Source organism: Ambystoma mexicanum, chromosome 3q, assembly GCF_040938575.1.
Source record: "Ambystoma mexicanum isolate Mex_15411 chromosome 3q, UKY_AmexF1_1, whole genome shotgun sequence".
Taxonomy (NCBI): domain Eukaryota; kingdom Metazoa; phylum Chordata; class Amphibia; order Caudata; family Ambystomatidae; genus Ambystoma; species Ambystoma mexicanum.
In genome coordinates this window covers 752,854,737-752,876,101 of record NC_090926.1, presented here as the reverse complement: position 1 = coordinate 752,876,101, position 21,365 = coordinate 752,854,737, and the positions used below count along the sequence as shown (strand labels likewise).

Genomic DNA, 21,365 nt, shown 5'->3' with positions numbered 1-21,365 from the left:
GGTTCTGGGACCCATTTGGAGGGGTCCTACAAATTAAAATGTGTGGTCGCGCTGCTGTACATGACATGCTTCCAAGAAACATTGGGATAAGGAACACAGTGAAGACACACAGTCATGGCACACACTAGAGCGATGACTCAGGGTCCGAAGCTAAAACTTCTTACATGGAATGTTCGAGGATTGAACAACCAAACTAAATCGAGCAAGGTGGGAGCCTATATCACTAGGCACCACCCCCAGGTGATCATGCTGCAAGAAACTCAAGCACTCTGGAAGGTAAACACAGAACTCTTGAAGAACTGGGGGCAACATAGATATTACACTGAATACTCCACACAGGCAAGAGGTGTTCTTACTCTAATTCACCCCTCCGTAGGCTTTCGATTTGGTAAAAGCAAAATAGATACTCAGGGTCACTATTTCATAGTGTGGGGCAGCATTGTGGGGAGGGAGATGGTGTTTGTAGGGAGATGGTGTTTGTAAATACCTATGGCCCGAATTTAGACGACCCTGATTTTTACATAGACGTGGTACATGAAATAGGCTACACGGGGTGTGAACAGATACTGTGGGGAGGAGACTAACACCATCCTGGACATCACGCTAGACCGCTTCACTACCAAACACCGAAATCCCTCCAAAACAGCAGCAATGTTACAACAAATCCTAGCACAATTGACAATGGTTGATGCCTGGAGATCGCTACATCCACATAAGAGACAATACTCGTTTTACTCCTCGGTGCACGACACGGAGTCCAGAATAGATTACTGGCTGGTGTCCGCATGCCTCATGCACCAGATCGATAACTGTGAGATACTTCCCCGCACCCTGTCAGACCACTCCCCCATCACAGTGGAAATGAAACTAGAAAATGTAAAACCCCAGCCTAGGAGGTGGAGGATGCCACCAGACATTAAGGACCCAGCGGTAGCGGAGGCACTGCATACAGAGGTGGAATGTTTCCTTGAAACCAACAGGGGAACAGTTGATAGGAACTCAACCCTCTGGGAAACCTTTAAGGTATGGGTGAGAGGAATACTAATCTCTAAGTCTACGGGTATGCTGAAGTCAGTCAGGGTAGAACTGGCGGAGGTAGAGAAACGCTTGGGAGACCTGGAAGCGCGGTATCCAGTTACGCATGAAGACAAAACACTCTCAGACATTAATAGCAGCCTTCTGGAATTCAATAAACTAGCAGCTAGGGAACTACTATATATGTCAGCTCTGCTCAGAGCACGCAGAAAGGCGAAGGGAATAGAGCAGGTCGCACCTTAGCCAACCTGTTAAAAGCCGAGAGACAGCATACACCAATCTCCAGCATATTAGCAGGGGACGGCACAGTGACCACTAGTGAAGAGGGGATAAATAGAGAGTTTGCCCGTTTTTATTCAGAATTATACTCTAATCATGATTTGAAATCAGCCAGCGATGTAAGAAAGTACCTCGATAGTATTACTCTCCCAACACTGCCCATAGAATATAAACTCACGCTCGATCAACCCCTAACGACTGATGAGATCACAGAAGCAATCAAGTCGTTAGCCAACGGAAAAGCACCAGGCTCAGACGGATTGGGAGTAGAGTTGTACAAGGAACTAAATGAGGAACTGGCCCCGGTGCTGTTGTCGGTGTGGGAGGAAGCTATGGAATTAGGAACCCTCCCAACATCAATGAGAGAGGCTATAATAACAGTGCTTTTGAAACCTAGGCGACCACCCAACAAGATGTCCTCCTACCGACCCCTTTCCGTAATAAATTGTGATGCCAAAATCTTTGCTAAAATCCTGGCCACGAGACTCCTACCAAATATGCCCACATTAGTACACCCAGATCAGTGCGGCTTCATTCCCACCAGGTCGACGGCGCTAAACCTCCGGAGACTGTTTGGAATCATGGCCCAGATAAAACCTGAAGCCCAGGCGTTAGCTGTATCCCTCGACGCTGAAAAAGCATTTGATTCAATGTCATGGACGTACCTATTTACAGTACTCGAGAAATTCAGAATTGGCCGTACTTCCTGAGATGCGTTAGGCTATTGTACTCTGACCCTGGAGCTAGAGTGCTGACTACCCGTACGCTGTCGGATTGGTTCGGGTTGGGCAGGGGCACTAGACAGGGATGCCCATTCTCCCCCATATTGTTTGCCCTCACAATGGAACTAGTCGCAGCAGCCATCAGGGAACATCAGGGACAGAGGGGCATAAGGATGGCCGGCCTAACCCAATCAATATCCTTATACGCGGACGATACATTGCTGTATGTCCGGGAACCTGATATACATCTAGGTCCGGCGATGGAAACCATACACGAGTTTGCCGAATACTCAGGCTATAGGGCCAACAGATCTAAATCCGAAATCTTTCCCCTAACCCCTGCCACGCGGTGCCCGAACACCACACATGGTCTACAATGGTCCCGCACTAAAATAAGATATCTGGGAATTTTCGTGTCGGGGGGGAAAAACATCCCTATACTCCGACAATCATGAACACCTATTGAGTACTATCTCCACCAAACTCCGCCTGTGGGCAAAACTTCCCATTTCACTTATCGGTCGAGTGGCCATACTAAAAATGGTAATCCTACCGAAGCTATTATATATTTTTACTAACATCCCAATATGGCCTGGTGGACAGTTTTTCGCAGCCCTCCGATCCTTGGTTGTAGGAAAGTGTGTGTGCTGCGGGGGGGTGGGGGGGGGGATAGGTATGCGGCCAGAATGAAATGGGAAAAAATGGTGGAGCCATATAACAAAGGGGCATAGCAGACCCGGACATTGCCAGATACTGGTATGATGATCTCAACACCTCACCTCACATCTGCATAGAGAGACACACAGCCCATCCAACCGATTTACGATCCATCATCTTTAAAATTAAGCATAAAGATGACTGCCCATTCGCCCCAGTCAGCACAACAGTGCATGCATGCATCACTCCATCTTATGACCCTGATGTCCACAAAACATGGGATCCAGAGGGAGAATTCAAAATAAAAGACATCTTCCCCAATGGTAAATTCATAACACTGGAAGAATTTAAGGTTGGGATGGGGAGGGATCAATTGAAAATACTACACTATCACAGGATAAGAATGGCCTTAAGGCTAGATGGCCTCGATTTCCAGACGAACCCCCTCCACACCCATGCCTCGTGGCCTTGTCCACCCAGGCAGGAGTCAGTGTCTCTGGGCTCTACGCAGTTGTACAGGCAAACATGCCGACGGTAAATAAGATTAAAGTCTCCTGGGAAGCTGACCTGGGAACCACCATATCGGATAAGACATGGGAAAGATATTGTGAGTTAACTAAGAGGGTATCCATCAATGCAGGCCTCCGCCTGGTCCAATTCAAGGTATTAAATAAGTTGCACTACACACCCGAGAAAAATCGCTAAATTTACACGGAATGGCCCCGACAGCTACCAGAAATGCAGGAGCGAACATGCTGACTCATTTCACATGTACTGGAGTTGCCCACCTATATACAGATTCTGGGGAGAAATGGCGAACATTCTAGTAGAAACAACACAAGTCCCTACAGACCTAGCACCCCAAAAATACCTATTGGGAGACATTGGGAAGATCTCAGAAGACTCTTCAACGTGGCGTGCGTAGTGGCAAAAAAATGTATATTACAGAACTGGAAGAGCGCACATGCGCCACGCATAAATCACTTTCTAAAAAAACTGGCGTATGTCAATGAGTGTGAGGAACAGTATGTCATATCACTCCCAAGACAAGTAAACCTAAAGACAGTTGGGCTCCGTTCAGAGTGCATCTGTGTGAATTGGGATTGGCCAGTAGTAGCCAGGCAGGACCTTGAAATGAGCCGGCTTTGTAAATAGTATATGTCTCACTGTGTTTCTGTACTTCACATCTAAGTTACAGAAATGTATAGAATGTTGTGTTGATAAGGCGACGTGTACCACAATCAATAAATAAAGTTTTAAAAAAAAATAAAAAACCTTGAACTGTGATCACTTATATCTGTCTAATGTTTCCACCATGAGTTTCTTACACTATGGTATCATCCTCCACTGGGAGTGGTCTAAGCGGATATGCGCCTGGACCGGCATTGACAGGAGAAACTGGGAACCCGTGAAATGTTCATGTGGTGGATGATGGTAACTGAAAAAGGCTGGAGATCTGGGCTTATAGCTCAGCTGAGTTTAGGCCAGTCAAACAGCTTGTCGGGTGGACTGGACATAGGTCAGTAGTTCGGTAGAGTCTGGGTTATCCGACTGGCGGCAACGCGCATATCAAAAATGGCTGAATTTTAAGAGCCTAGAATGTCTTCGGGAGAATCCTTTGGTGGGGGGCCATCTTCGATGATCCTGTTTTTCAGGCTGGGACTTGCAAGTTGGAATACTCTGGTTTAGGGTCTTGACTTGCTCCTGGAGCTTCACGTGGGTATCCATGGGCACTAGCAATCTAACAATACAGATCTACCATTTTCCATCCAATAATCATTGTGAGCTACTTGTCAAACTTTCCATCTTGCCCGATCTTAAGATGTGTCTTTTTGCAGCTTTCCCTTACATCAAAGAAACCACCCCAACGTGTTGCTATGACTTGACTCATGTTCGGACATTTGGAGGTAAGTAAAGCCTTTTTGCTTGGTGTAGTTGTGTGGGGGTAGGAGTAGTAGAGAAGAGGGGAGGGTAGTAGTGAAGAAGGGAGGGTAGTAGTGGAGATGGGAGTGTAGTAGTTGAGAGGATAGGGGAGAGTAGTAGTGGATTGGAGAGGGGAAAGTATCAGGGGAGAGAAAGTAGGAAGGAGTAACATCAGAGGATGGAGGTATGTTATAGACTAAGATAAAGAGGGCCATTGAAGGAAGACGCAAGAGGAGAAAGAGAAGGTGGGTGAGATGGAGGGAGGAGAGTAGCAGAGAGAGAATAGAGTTATCAAGAGACATAGGAAAATTAACATCAGGGCGTAAAAGGAAGACAATAGATTGGGGCTGGAGTGTCTGGAAGGCACAACCCTTTAGAACTAACACTTGGATAGTGCAGGTCACATCTAGTAAGTCCCCAAGGAAGGTTAGATGGAGAATGCGTCTTTAGGCCTTCACCAATAGCAAGAATGTTAGGAAAGATTTTCTTTTTTGCACCTTTACCCCCTTCTCCTTTACTTCCCTTGCCTGTTTTGCTTATTCTTATGGGGCAACTGATCAGTCACTAAGACTGTCAGTACTGAGAGACTTGTCTCTCTTTTGGAATTCTTGTATTTTTACAATGGTGCACAAACCCATACAGTGGAGGTCAGTTAGGATACTTTGTATCCTTATAACTTTTTACCCAATGGCTTTTTGGTTATTTAATGATGTGCCTAAGACAAGGTGGTGGGAGCTTTGTGATTTTCTACAGTTTTTTGGATATTTTTCTCATGCACTTTTACATTTACTACGAATGGCTACTAAAAGGTGGCTAGCACCCTAAAATGGCTGTACCATGCGATGTATGCTTGTTCTTTGGCCATCTTGTCCTCCGGCCTTCCTCCTGCCTTCCCAGGTCAGTAAATTCCATATATATGGTAACACCTTTCCTGGTGAAAGCTGCTGCTTTCGCGGGCAAGTGGGCATTGTGTGTGAGCTAGAGCAGAGGGCTGGGACTGCCTGGACCCAGTCCACATTCTCTGGCGCACCAAGGTCTGTTGCTGGACGGATGTGAAGGACAATGGTATCCAGGTTTGAATGTTGCAGATCCTTAACATTGGTGAGGGTGCTCCTGCAGCTATTCGACAGATCATCGATGGAACCAAGACTTCTATGAAGAAGAGCAGCCCGCTGACGACAGAAGAACGACTCCTACAGCTGCCCAGCATGGACTCCAGCTACTGGTCCGGTTAACCCATGCTCTGCTGCCTGATCTCAGATGATCCTCATTGATGCTTCGAACCAGTCTCAACCCCATCACGAAGATCAATGCCTTGGAAACCTTCGGAAGTGTCCCATGACTACCCGGTGGACCGACTCCCTTTTGGGCTACCTTGCTGCAGCCATCACCGTTAAGAGCAGAGTCTTGCAATATCTTCAGTTTATGCCATAGGTTACCTGTCCTCACATTTTCAGCGACGTCATGACAAGGGACGCTGTGCTGGGGCCGTTTCTGTGTTCATTGATGGAACATCGCCTGTCGTCGTCTGACTGTGGTGTCCTCCGCTGGAACCATCCTACTGAAATCCCGGCACTGCTGAGGCCTGCATCTTTTCTTCGTTTGCAGGTTTTCAAGAAGTTGCCTGGAACAGTCTCTGGTGAGAACTGCGACCATCTCCCGAAACAAAAAGTGCACTCTGCACCCGTGACCCCTGGGGTCCCCCCACCGAAACAGGACAGAAGATTGGAGTCCCAGAAAATTCTGAAAACCTGCAAAGTCACCTAGAAGTATTTGAGTATCTGGGTAAGTGAACATACCAGTTTCTGTCCCCCCTGTCTCCCATAGGATAACACTGTGTGGAAAGCCCTTGTCAAGGACTTTAGTTGTCGAACCTGGGCTACGGATCCTTTCCTATGAAGACTTACCTTGGGAATAGGATAGATTACCTAACATGAAGTAAATACTTACATTACTTCACCACAGAGCAATGCATCAGTTATGAAATAACTTCCCTGAAGAAACCATAGTTGGAACTTGTGCCTTTTTGGGTACAAGGCCCCATACATCTTAAGACTGGATTTCATAAGACAGAGGGAACTGGGTTGTGATTATTCCAAGTAATCTAACTTTTTTTCCTGCATTATAAATATGGCTTTTGATTACATGACTTACCTGTGATTTTGTTATGCTTTGTGTGTTCAGAAAGGCCTAAAAAGTGCATTAATACTGATATTTATTTACTTGAATTATTGGTGTTGCTCTTTGTGGACTCATAGTAGCCCCAGACCACTCCTACACTTTTCTTGAGACTAAGCTTTGACTGCTCTTCCACTGTGCCTTGATTGGGATTTGGCCAACCTGTCAGTGTCTTCCCCGTCTACCATAAATAGGGTGCCCCCTAAACATCCCGCACCCCTTCCCAAGGGCAGATTTTAGAAGTCCATCTTAAACACAGAAACTAGATAGAAGGTTATATTGGACTTCGGATAAAATGTACTCTTCAGAGATTCAGGAGGATGATAATTGTTGGGGCTGTGGCAGACCAGGTGGAACATTATTGCACATGTTGTGGAAATGCACCAGAGTGGATGTGTTTTGGGTCACATGGAGCTGGTTGTAGGTGTGAATGTTTCAAGATTGCCCAAACATACAATATTGTGGTTGAGTGGTTACAGTAGGGGGGCTGCTTATCGTTTGCGTATGTGGCTGGTCAGAGCACTGGTGGTTGCGCAAAAACAAATTATAAAGGTTTTGAAAATGAGGAAAAAGCCTCAGGTGGATGTGTGGATAAATGACTTAGTGGTGTTGTCTACATTTGAGAAAGTGTTTTACAAACATAGGGGCCGCACAGATATGTATGAAGAAATGTGGTCAACCTTTCATGATCTTTATGGGCGATTTCTTAATTTGCCTGCTACTAAGTTCTGGGTGGGAGATGGTGCATAATTTATCTATATATGTTTTTTTTTGTTACTATCTTTTATTTTTCTTTCTTTCTTTCTTTCTCTCTTTTTATTTTCCTTGAAGAATTTATCTAGCTCATTGTATTATTTATCTAATTATCTTACTGTGGGTTCATATTGTTCAATAGTGTGGTATTTAATTTTGTGGAATCTGCACTGCAATTCATCTTTTGCATATTGCTCGTTATGATGTTTAAATCTACAAATCATTTTTTTTTTAAAGAAAGCAGATGGAAGGGGTAAACCAGCATTAGATACTAGCCTGGGCAGTAGGGATGTCTGGGTTAGGGAGGGGTCTTGCTTTTACAAGATAAGCTACAGACAGACGGCCCTTAGAGTTTTTATTACATTTTTTAAATGGACTCGGAATGATCTCAGAGAGCAAGTGCGTTATTAAGGCCATCTATGACACAGCATAATGCCATTTTGAGCACTGTGTACTCAGAATGGCCATGCAACATGTTTTTTGCCCCGCCTTTTGGCCATTCTGGCCTCTTCCTGCCTTCTCAGGTCAGGAAATAACATATACCTTTTCTCAGGTGAAACCGCAAATTTCTTGGGCAAAGCAGTGATGTAAGCATCTGGCCGGATGTGGGGCCTGGAACTTTCAAGTCCCAATCCACACTTTGGCTAGGTGTATGTCTGCTATGATTGGAGAGCTCATGCACGTTTCAATGGTGCAGATCCTTACCACTGGTGGGCTGGGGACTACCTTTGCCCGAATTTGGTGTAAAAGGAGGAGCCCTGCACATGTTCTTCAGATGAGCTTCACCAGAACACGGCTGGAGACAATGCTGAAGATCCGTGTATGAGTGTGAAGATATCCTGCATTGCCTCCAGCCAAGTTACTTTGAGGCCCAGTTTCTCTGCATCTATATGCTGATGAGCCTTGGGCTGGTGGGACCAACCAGTCCAGACCCTGGCATGAATGAAGGTCCTGCCCTCAGAAGCCTGCAGAAGCATCCAGTGGGCTGACCAGCTTCATCCAGGGCATCTCCAGTGCATTGGTCCCCATTCCGAGGTTTGGCATGGGCCTTTGCAGGTTGCCAGCTTGTGGCCTAAGACCTGTTCTCCTGCAGTTGCTGTGGTCTAACACAAAGAGAAGCCTTTCTTTGTCACTGCCACAAGCGTCACCGATGCCCCTTGATTGGGGTGTTCTTCACTGCTGCCAATCTCAGACCAGTTGTGGGGGTCTCCTGTCGTTGAACCTGTGGTGGTCATCATCTCAAGATGCTTGGGTCATCCAATTTCAAGGAATCCAGAGCCCTGTAATCAAAGCGCTAATCCGCCGCCTAGCCAGACCCAAACCCGAATCTGAAAACTACCACTGTACCCACGGCCCCTGGATCTCCTGCATCGGAACCAACAACTGAAGCAAGTGGGCCCAGGAAATCTAGGAACCCTTCAGGTGGCTTCAGAGTGAATCGGAGTAAAGGGGGAGAACTTGCTTACCTATTTCCACCCCCTCTCCCACCATCGGGTTGTACGGGTATAATATCCTCACCATAATTCTCCCATGCCTGGTCATGATTTGTGGAGTTCTGGCCAAGGATCCCTCCCCTAGGCTTTTCCCTAGAGGAGACTACCCCTAATCTATGGAATGTATCTTTGTTTTCTTCATACTGGAACATTTTACCTATCTTTTGGCTTTGCAAATACTTGTTCTTCACTTCTACATGCTTCCAACTGCCTGAAACAGGTACTTAACTGGGCTCTTTGACTCTGAGGCTGTAGGACTCCTTACCTTTGCAGCTAAGGACTTTTGAAGCATTAGGGCCTTATTTTATAAGGTAGGGAAACTTGTTCCCATTGCTTTTCAACTGCTTTTGATTCACTACCTAGAGTTTCATATTTCATCGCCACAATATTTCTTCTGTTTTAAAAGTAAAGTGTGGGTGATTCTAGTGAGTGAAAAATGTTTGGTAAGAGAGTTAAGGTGATCAGATTTATTGCAACAAACCCTTGAAACTCAGCGGGTTTGGAAAGTGATGACCATCTTAACTTGGCAACCGCTGTTGATGTACCCATGAGGTCATTGTAAATGTTATGGTGAATCCCTTCTGTGATATCACGGATGTTCCCATGAGAGTTGAAATGAGGGCGCAGAGTTAAGATGACCATCAATTTCTAAAGGGTTTTGATGCGATGAATCTGAACACCTTAGCTCTCTCATAACTAAAGGTTTTTCACTTAATTATAAGGCTTTTGTTATACTATAGTTTCTTCTGGGCCTTCAGCCGTGGCTAGTGGACATGTTACACTAAACGTTTTAAAAGAGGGAAGGGTACTGGCCATTGCCTACCGGCCAAGGCCCATAGACCCCTACTGACTTCGGCATCGATTGCCCTTCATCCATTTCCAGTGGTAACATTTGAGCACTTTTAATTTTTGGCTTCCCTTGGTATTACAGCGGGAATTGCTCGTATATAGCAACAAAAAGAAAAGGTGACTTCATTTTTGAAAAGCCTCTCTGCTTCAAAGCACCAAAGCTACTCTACCTTGATGGCTCTTGGCTTGACCTAAGTGTTAATTACCATGTTCACTAACTAGGGTGGCCTCTTAGAGCCCTGCCCCAAGGCTAGTTCTGAAAATTCATCTCAACAGCTGACCAGGTTATGTTGTGTGCTGCATAAATAGATTTACCAAATGCCACTCAACAGCATGCATGCACAACACATTTAATGCCTCACGCCATCTACATTTTCTGCACACCTCCAGTTCACCTGGATGTGGTCATTTGTGCATGTGCGAGTGAAAGGTAAGCAATACATTTGGGCTCCAGATACCTACCCATGATCCTCTATTCGGCCAGGCTTGGTTTCCACCATTGCTGCCACATTGGCGGTGTCTCGGGGGGCACCCAGAGATGGGGAAGGCTTACTGCAAAGAATGATAGGATAACATTAGTCAGAACTTTCCTAAGCAGTCCAGTATAGCCAGGTACAAAGGATACATGCATTGAACTCTCCATTCCTGTACCAAGACCTGCAGCACCCATTTCTATCCCACAACTAGTACCAAAAAACACCCTCATCCAAGCACCTTACTCCCAACACAAATCAGTCCTACTCTAAGCGATAGTCATTCTGCTCTGCTGAAGCTCACTCTCGAGAGTTAAACCTTACCATTTTTTGATAAGAAGCCACACACCCCTGTGACATACAACTCATGACTGATCTGAAGCACTCCTTACAAATACCCTGATTGTAGCTACCTGAATTATAATCTTCTGTAGGCTTGCAGAACTACACTGATGCTCTGAAATCATACCGTGCATAACATTTTTATTCTACAGTTGGAAATAAAAAAAAGTGATCTAAAAGTAACCCGAGCATGACACGCATAGACTTCTGCTATTCTAGAAGCAATATCTAGATTCGTACATTCATTGAAGTGGCTGCATACATGGCCCACGTGGTGCAATGCAACCCCTCGGCACAGTTAAGCAATACATTCCAACAAAAAGATCAGCGCACACACTATCACAAGTGCTTTTGATTTAATTTAGTTATTCAAGCAAATCACATGTATGCAATCACAGTAGAAGAAACACGTGGTTCAAATACATTTTTCTTCTTCAGTGAATTTATGTAGTTCTATTACTAACTAGCATGTATACCGTACCAGTTATTACCGCATTGACCACCCAGACATGTATTCAAATTGGGCATATTGTACAGAATCATTCATGAGTATTTCTTAGCCAATCCTCCAAGTTATGGCATGAGGTTAAATGTCAAAAGTGCATCCATAATATGCCACTTGCATCTGAATTGGCTACATATGATGTCAATTTCACTGATTTAACTTTTTATATGTGATTTTACCGACAAACATTACAGACTGGTATATTTCATTGCGGCCAAAATACCCTTATTATATATTTATTTAATGTTTTCCGTGTTTTTGGGTATTATGGTCCTCAGTGAAATTTACTGCTCTGTAATGTTTTTGGAAAATTGACTGGGTACCATTTTACCAGATCACTCCTGGCACAACAAGTAAATACAGCTCTATTACACATTCATCATTGTTTAATTAAAATCCCCTGCCACAGGTTATTTTTGTTTTCGTACTCCTTTACACAATTACATTGGGCATAATATTTAGTACATATCTGTGTACTTTGATATGTCCCCAGCCTAGATAGTTTCTCCACTTCATTGGGACCTTCTGGGGTGTTGTCCCTCTTAGGGTAGAATTTCATATTTGGGGTTGGGCTCCCTAACTTTCTGCATCCCCTAAACATTTAAATGGCTTCTTTGGTTTCTTAACTTTTCTTTTAGTGAAGCCCCCTGGCCATTTCAACCCTTTGGTGTCCTGCACTCAATAGCCCACTTGGCTACCAGGGCATGGGTGCTTTTAAGCACCCCATTTTAGTCTCCGGGTGATTCTATTACCATGACAGTATGTTGTCGAGTAGGCTGATTGTAGTTGCGATTTAATTTTGGCTACATTGGGGTGTAGTCACTTTCAGTGCATAGGAAAGGACAGGAGGCACAGAGATATTACTGTTTTGCTGACATAGGCTCATTCTAAGCCCACAAAGTCACCATCGGTTATTAGTTTGAACTGGTGTAGACGGGTTTCGAGTACTGTAGACTAAACAATCTGCATCTAGTTTGGGTGGGTGTTAGGCAGTTTTTGTACCTTCTTCTGTTGGGGACTCTACAAACCCTAACAGAAGAGTGACACACCTGACAAGAAAGGGAAGCACCACCTCTCTTAGAGTAGGTGGTCAGAGAGACAGGGCTTAACTCTCATGTAGGGGCAGTAGGCTGACACAAAGGCACAATTAGTACAGACACTTATCTCCAGAGTATAAACCACGCTTATATACTGAACAATATACCCAAAGCTGAATGTTTGAACGCTGGAGTGACATTATTTTAAGGGGGTATGTAGGATTACCAGTCCTTCATGGTTTGGTTGAAAGTTGAAGATAAGGCGTCAACGTTGTTAAGACATACTGTCCCTCATTTATCAGAAGGGTTATGCCTAAGGAGGATTAAGATCGTAGTGCGATTTGTCCTGTAAAGAGGGATTGAATTGAGGCCTTTTACCAGAGGAGACGCAGAGAATGATTAGAGCATGTTTCCCTGATGTGGGTAGGGATCAGTACATGTTTAATGTTCATGGATTCTATTAAATAAGAGCATCCCTGGTGGTTTTGCTGAGTTCGGTTTCTGTTGAGAGCACCATGGAAGATGCTCTTATGAGTGTGTGATTGTTGCCGATGTGATGGGAGCAGAGATATCACCAAGGAATGATACGGGACGGGTGAAGGATGAGATGAAAGTGCCAATCTGCCTGTGTGAAAATGGTAAGTGAGGAGCTCCATGTAGTTCATAGTGCACCAGGGTTAACCACAGGGCAGTGTGACGAATCTGAGGCTGTTGTCTGTCATGATCACAAGAAAAGGTTCCCTAATTGACTCTAAAAGGAAGTGGTCTTCCATGTATAATTCTTGGGCCATAAAAAAACAACTCGGAGCACTGGAGGGGAATTGATGTCACTTCCTGACTTTTATACATGGCCGTCTAGCTTATTCTGGGAGGTGAGCAGTGTTTGTCTAGTGGTTGTCATCCTGCTCCTATTTAAGCCCCTCCCCTCGAGAGTTCCCTGCTTCGCGTCATCATTGCCTTCAATTGACGCTTACCGCAGTTCCAGTCAGCTGTTCCTGTCAACTTATAGTTTTTCGCTTCATTGGTTCATTGGTCCCATATTCTAACCCTTTTAGTATTTTCCTTCACCTCCCCAGCCTGTCCGTTAGCACCAAATAACTTCAGTCATTTAGTTTCCATTTTCCACACTGCTGCATTCTAATAATGCACTCGTTCCTGTCAGCGGCATAAGTATTTTATTGTTCCTGTCAGCGCTACACATTGCAAGTATCTGTTTTCTTTTTTCTTTACGAGCGGCTTGCTCTTGAGTTTATTGACTTATTTATTACAGAGTGATAAAGACATGCTCTTCTGAAGAGCGTTCAGTCAGCATTCGGTAAAACGAGTTCCCGCTCTCCGCTGACTAATTATCTCCTGTGACAGACATTGCCATGTTAGTGTGAAGTGCATTTGGCAGGCATTGCTACTGAGCGCGTGTCCCGCTCCTCGCTAGCTTTAGGCTTCTGAGGGAAAGACATTGCTGCGTTTATTTAGAAGTGCATTTGGCAGGCATTGCTCCCGAGCGTTTTCCCGCTCCTCACCTGCTACAGTCTTGAGTGAAAGGCATTGTTACTCCTTACAGTGAAGTGTGTTTTGGGCTTGTATTTACACTGAGGTTTTCTACTCCGTAGTTAAGGCATTTATTGAAAGGTTTTGCCCATTGTTGTTATAACGTGCAGCTGCACGTTTGTTTTTGTGCCAGTTCAGTTCATCCTGTTATACACACATTCTTAGGAAGAAGAAGCTTTTGGGGTGTTAAACACATTTGGCCATGTGTTGGTATTTCTTTCTTTTGAGTGGGTTGTAACCTATTTTTCACTACATGCCCAGTGGGGCTCCACTAGCATAGTAGGAATTTCCCCTTCTGTCACTTTTGCTCCCTTTCCACCCCACTGTATTCATCTGGACGTCCCTCTGCAGAACTAGAGCCCCTGCACAGATGCAGGATGGATAGCTTGCTTCAAAAATAACCTAGGTAAGAATTTTAAGGAGAATTCTCATAGAATCCAAGATTTTGAGCACTTTACACACACTAAGGAATCTTTGGTGTTTTATGCAGGGACCCCTTGCTAGCAAGGTAGAAGGGAAGAATTGTGCCCAGCAGTTACCACTCCAGTGTCCCAGACTTGTGCCCAGCAGTTTCCCACTACTGTGTCCCCGCAGAGTTCAGGTAAGCGTCACATTGTCTCTTCTCCCCTAGGGGGAGATCTTTCCCATGGGGCCAGAGTGGTGCATCCACAGTACAATAGTCGCCCTGGGGTGGTGCACCGTGGGAGGATCACTTGCATTTTTAGACGATCATCACCAGAGAACACAGTATCACCCTGCCTGGACACATACAACCCCTTTTTCATGTGCTTCTGCCCCACGCCCTGAATACAGTCAATATATATTGCTGTCAAGTTAGCCAAACTAACCTACCTGACAACATTGAAAAAACAGATAATGTAAAGTATAATGCATGTAGCTTTAAGGATGGTACTGGGACAAAGATGATGGCCGGGAGCACAAGGATCACTTGCGAGCAACCGAGCGAGCGGTCTAGTTTCCAAAGGCAGTGATTCCCTCTAAGGAATACATCAATCTGACGCGAGAGTTCCCACGTAGTTCAAGCTAAGGCTAAAACAAAAGCGCCATAGGGACGCAATAGAGGGAGAGCCGCCCCCTGCCCCCCCCCCCCGAAGAGGAATAGTGGGAGCCATACATGGATGCGAGGCGAAGCTCAGAGACTGATCGCACAACTGGAGAGAAGCCTCAGTCTGCAGGGCGCTGCAGATCCCGCTGGACGCCTGAATGCTCCTGGAGCCGTCAAGAAGGATACAACTGCCCAGGAACCGCTGTTACTGCCAAGAAGGAAGCAAACAGGTTAGTGGATTGCCCAAGATCTTTGAGAGGACTGGGGAAGTGTCAGGGTGACCCAAGAAGCGGGAGACACAGGATCTGGGACCCTAAATCAAACAAGAGACAGTTGTATAGTTGGCAGGAGAGTGAACCAAGCGGATACAATGCAAAGATGCAAGTCTGGGATCCACACCCAAGAGAAAGAGGGTCTTGGACCCTAATGATAAAGATGGTCTGGGACCCTGAAGTGACTAAGAGACAGTAGTATACTTGGCAGGAGAGTGAACCAAGTGGATAGAACACAACATTGCAACATATGTCAAGCCAAAGTTTAAAGCAAAGAGGGTCTGGCACCCTGAGAGAAGAAAAGAAACATCATAAGAGGAAACACTTGCTTGGCAGGGAAGCACACCACATGAGAGACTGAGATATCCAGCAAACTAAGATAAGAAGAAGTCTACGGGAAAGGAGCACAACCCCAGCATTTTGAATCTTGCATTTTGGAACATTATTTTGAATCACTTAACTTGTGAAACTGGGAATGTTTCTGTTGGTTGAAAGTATAACAGGCACTTTTTTGATTTGAGAAGAGACCATCCTTGCACATTTATCTTAGAATATTAGTGTTAGGGACAGAAGAAGGTGTTGGGACACGACAGTGACAGACAAAGTTTTGGACTTCCTGACAATGGCATTAGTTTCCTTTAAGGTAGGAAAAGCCCTCTTAGGTTTAGGGATAGAGAGGCATTTTTACAACCCTCTTTTTATTAATAAAAGTCTGAGGGCCTCTTTACGGGTCCGGCGGTAGCTGTGCTGGAAAAACCGGCAGGCAGCCGCCAGACCGGTAATACCATTCCGCCTCTGTGATTGATAGAATCACCGGGGCATTACACCCCGGTGACCCGGTAATTCTGGAGGCGGGATTCAGTAAATCCCCATTCCCATGGAGTCCCATTGGACTCCATGGGTATGGGGACCATGGAAACACTGGTTCCGTCTATGACAGAGCTGGTGTTTCCATGTCCGCCTGCAGGCGGGTGGTTTTACTTCTGCCAGGTCAGACCTGGAGGGAGTGACACCTCCCGCATGTAGGACTCGAAATCAGCCGTTCCGGAAACAACAGTGGCGACAGATTTACTGCCACCATTGTTTCCAGACCGGCTGACTTGTAATGAGGCCCTATATCTAAAAATACAAGCAACCGTTGTGTCCGAGCCTTACTTCTGCACCCTTTCGGCAGGCTTAGTTGGATGTGTGGCTGACTGTCGCATCCTACCACTAGTTTCATGTGTGGTTGGCATTTTATATGGTGTGCAAGGGTGGGATGACAATGCCAAAGACATTGGAGGACTTTGGGGAGAGCCAAGTTTCGTTAATAAAGATGGCATCAACTTGCGTGTGGGCATGAGGTAAGCAATGTTGGCAGCATGAAGGACAGCTGGGTGAGCATTGATTAGCATCTGGCTGGATGAGAACAGTGGAGGTGAGGTGGCAATGAAATGTGTTTGTATGAGTGCCTGATGAGCAGTGAAGTGTTGATAGGCCAATGTCTAGGACTAGTATTAAACTGTAAGTGATACATTGTAATGTCTCCCTGATAATGAAAAAAGGTAGCGGTTGCAATTCTTGGTCCGGTCCAGGCACTAATAATAACAAACGGACGATGTCCTGGTCTTCACCCTTCACTGAGGATAACCAGGGAAGAATGGATGTAAACAATAGTAGGTGGTTCCTAAGTGACTGGTGGGATGAAGACGGTGGAACTGGCCATTTGAAAAGTGACACTAATATGAGCCTGGTGGAAGAGCACATTATATAGTACAGGCCTTTGATACCCATTTTCTAAAATGTTCTAAACCCCTTTCACTTTTTAAGAATTATACAGGCCTAGTAATCAGCTGCTAGGTTATTTTCCTGTATTATATATCCTCAAGTTAAATGGAACCAATGCTGCATAGCTTTTCTAAAGTTTTCTCATATACTACAGCAATGCAGTGTACGCCCCGAAGTACTTGTTTGACTGTTTAATCACGATACAATACCAAATAAATGCTGCATTACTCCTTACTAAGTGGTGGTCTATACAAACCATTTTCGGCTAAGCAGATTCACAAGCTTCCGAAGTATTTTTACAATAGATTACGCAGAAAAACCCGACTGTCCCACTATGTTACCAATTCTTTTTTTTTTTTGCATCGTTTTATTGATTTTTAAGTCCATCATCACATTAAACCATACAGGCACAAAGCTATATAATGGACTGTTCCCCCCACCCTCTTGCGGTTCCGAACTAACTGTAAAACTTTGTTTCCTTGTTCACTATTCAATACCTAAGATGTGTAATTTACGGGGGCAATATAATTCCCTATAGTCATCTTGTAGGAAGGAGAACACCAACTCCCAGTTCCTTGTGAACTTCGCTTGGTCTCCTTGCAGTGCATAAGTTAGCCATTCCAGGGACACAAAGTTCCAAGCCTTTACCAGGCAGTCTTAATCATGTGGCGAGTCTGTGGATTTCATCTTTTGTGCAATGAACAGGAGCGCCGGTAAACTCAAAATGACATATGCTTTCCATCTGTGCTTCGGCTCCATTCGATTAACCTGATCTCCACAGCATAAAAGGTTTTCTTTGGGGCCTCTGGTAACTTGTTTTCCAAATATCAATTGAAAATGCATATTGATAGTCTTCCAGAACCCGCCCAGTTTTCGGGCAGCTCCACTATACATGCAACCAGCACCCCATCCCTCCACATTTTATCCAACAATTCTGGGAGGTCGAACAAGAAATACGATGTAAGCGTTCTGGAGTATAGTGCAATTGTGTCATTATATTTATACCAAAATTCCCTAATTTGTATGTTCTTAATCTTCTTCAGGGATCTGTTCACCATGTTTTTTCCCATCATGCTTTGTAATTGCTCTCCATATTAGGCACTGCGTCCGACAATGTATACAGATTAGAAACTAAATGTTTGTTGCCAGAATCTGTGATCAAAAATCTTTCAAACGGAGTGAGAGACCTAGTAGCCGTCTCTCTATTAGCTGGAGCCATTAAGCTAGTGACCCTTGATACATGTCCCTTAATTATTATTTTTTTTTTCTCACATTTTTTTGGGGGTAAATCAACATGGTTAATATACATCAACCTGCAATTACACATTCACTGATTGTGCATCGTACCATGACAGGGTTTTAACTTTTTCTAAGAAAACAATCACCCCAAACACCCGCCCTGATTCTAGGCCCCTTTCCCGCTTCCTTCAGATCCCTGTTTCGCCTCCTCCCTTCTTTTGTTTGGAGTCCACTCGCAACACTCTTTGGCATTTCTCAACTTCCCACTCTGAGGTCCGCAGTGGGATCTACCGGTGTTTATTTTATGCCCATTCTCCCTCTCTTTTCCATTGTGTTACGTCCCTCCACTCCTCTCCCGTGTACTGTCTCCTACACCCTTCAGTACTCCTTCTGGGTCTCCCGGGACTATTGGTTATCTCCTAGATGGGGCCTCTCCAGGTCATATTTTTCCAGGAAGGGAGCCCATTCCATTTCCCTGGAGGGAGTTTGGCTGTGTATCTGTCTGGTGAGTTGTTCCATTCTGTATATGTCCAGGGCCTTGGCAGCCCATTGCCTTTCGCTGGGGAGTTCCACCCCTTTCCAGCCTCCTGCGATGCAAGCCCTGGCCGCCAGTAGCAGAAGTGCGGCATGTGCGGAAGCTTAACCCAGTCCCCTTCTATGCCCTCTATCCCAAATAACACCAGGAGGGGGTCCAACTGTCTATCCACCCCATCTAGGTCCCTTATCCAGCCCAGAACTTCCTTCCAATATCTCTGCACCTTGTTACAGGCCCACCACATATGCCAGTAGTCTGCCCTCAGCCCGCATTTCCTCCAGCACTGGGGGTCGGCAGCCGGGTACATCAGTGATAGTCTCGCTGGGTCCTATTGCCATCTGTACAAGAGTTTTAGACCATAAAGTTTATATTGGCAGGCCACTGAGGTGCGGTGGGCGTTCTCACATAGTCTTTGCCATTGACTATCCTCCAGTTCTATCTCCATGTCCCTCTCCCATTTCCTCCTGTATACCTCTATGTCTCCCCCCCGTGCTTCCAGTATTGCCTGATATAATCAAGAGATGAGCCCTCTCGTCCCTTTCCCTCTGTCCAACACCTTTTCTGTAGGTGTCAGTTACCTTTGCAGGTCCTCCTTCCAGTCTTCGGACATCAGCACCTCTTTGAGTTGAAAATATTTAAATAACGAAATTTGTCCCCCTCCCAAGATGTCTTCAAGTCCATTTAGCTCTATAAACACTTTTTTCAGGACTTGCCCCACCCTTTCCACACCACCCTCGAACCAGTCTTGGAATCTCTCGTGTCTGGGGATCCGGTCTCTTATGGGGGGTGCCCAGATGTGGCTTGGGGGCGAGGGCTGTGTTGTTACCCCCACCATCTCCCTCTCAACTCTCCAGAGGGACCAGAGCGGGCCCAAGAATCTATGTCTCCATACCTTACTTGGGGCGGCCTCTCGTGGTGCCCACAACCATTCTCCAAGTGACACCGGCGGAATAGGTGGTTCTCAATGTCCACCCACTGCTTTTGTTCATCTCCCCTCAGGTGGGGGACCAGAGCTCTAAACTGGGCTGCCCTATAGTATGTATGCATTTTTGGGAGCACTACCACCCTCCCCAACCCCCTTCTCCTTGGGTTGTACCAGAAGTGTATAGGTTACCCTGTGTTTTTCCCCTACCAGAGGAATCTTATCATTTTCCTTTTTAATTCTCCAAAGTGTGCATCGGAAAGTCTATTGGGAGTGCCTGATAGAGGTATAGTAGCCTAGGGAGGAGGACCATTTTGAGCGCGTTTAGGCATCCTAGCCATGAGATGGTTAATTTTGCCCTGTTGTCTAGGTCCCTAAAGAGCCGATGCAATAAGGGGGATGGACGTTTTACTCATATAGTTTGTCCAGTTCTCTGGAGATCTTTACCCCAAGGTAGTTAAAGCTGCCTTCCTCTATTTGTATCCCTAACCCTTCTCATCCCCTCCTGTGCTCTCCCGTTAACTCCCCTAATGGGAGGATTGATTTGTTCACGTTAATCTTGAAACCTGATAGACGCCCATATTTTCCTACCACCTGTCGTAGTCTTGGCACTGTCTCTGTCACCTCCGAGAGGTATACCATAATATCATCTTCATACATGCTTAGTTTATGGGACACGTCCCCTACCCTTATTCTCCTCAGCTGCATGTCTTTCCGAATCTCCTCACTCAGGGGTTCCATTGTGAGGGCGAAGAGGAGTGGGGACAGCGGGCAGCCCTGTCTAGTGCCCCTGCTTAGCCAAATTCCCAGGATTTTGCCACGTTCACCGTTACACTAGCCTAGAGCCCGGAGTAGATGTCTTGGATAGCTCTACACATTCTCTCTCCTACCCACATTTTCTTCAGTACTGCAAACAAAAACCCCCATTCTACCCGGTCAAATGCTTTTTCCGCATCTAGTCTTAAAAGTGTGTGGTCCCCTTGGCTTCCTCCCACATGTTCCATGAGATCTAGGGTCTTTCTAACCGCATCGGGGCACTGTCGTCCCGCTATAAACCCCATCTAGTCTGGGTATATTATCCGTGCCAATTTTTCCTCGAAGAGCGATGCTAATATGCGTGTAAAAGACTTCTCATCAACATTCAATCGTGAGATAGGGCGGTAGGATGCACATTGCGTTGGGTGCCTTCCCTCTTTAGGGATCACCGATATCCGTGCTTTGCTGAAGGTGTCCGGTGCCTCTCCTGTTTCTAGAATGTGGTTGTACATCCGTACCATGTGCTGAGACAAGGCCCCTGAGAATTTCTTGTAAATCCTATAGTGTATCCATCTTCCCCCTGGGCTTTACCGTTGGAGAGACGGGATACTGCTTCCTGTACCTCTTCTATTGTTATGGGACTCTTCAGATGTTCCGTCTCTAAATTGGTAAGGGTGTTCAAGTCTATGTTATCCAAGTATTCTCTTACTGCTAATTTCCCCATCCCGCCCTTCGGACGTGTAAAGGGTTTCATAGTACTGTGCGAATCCCTCTGGGCGAGTCCCTTGTGTCCCCCCCAGAGTTCGTAAGGGATGTTACCCACCTTTCTGCCCTCTGCGCTTGGAGCCTTGCTGCCAGAAGCACGTCCGCTTTGTCACCTTTCTCATAATATTTCTGCTTGAGGTATCTCAACTTCCACATGGTTTCTCCCATTCCTAGTGCTTTCAGTTCTGCTTTTTGGAGTGCATCAGCTCCCTGGTTTTCTCTGTGTCCCCCTCCATCGCGTGCATCCTC

The 21,365-nt window shown here is 45.6% G+C and overlaps 1 protein-coding gene across 7 annotated transcripts in view; it reads right to left on the bottom strand.

Annotated features, from left to right (window-relative positions):
* The window catches only part of FBF1 (Fas binding factor 1), a 1,089,678-nt gene that overhangs the window by 642,193 nt on the left and 426,120 nt on the right, over positions 1-21,365 (bottom strand). For all 7 annotated transcript variants that reach the window (XM_069654733.1, XM_069654729.1, XM_069654732.1 and 4 more), the window contains one exon: positions 10,352-10,441. In XM_069654733.1, coding sequence (XP_069510834.1) covers positions 10,352-10,441 — 90 coding nt within the window. The remainder of the gene's footprint in view (positions 1-10,351; positions 10,442-21,365) is intronic.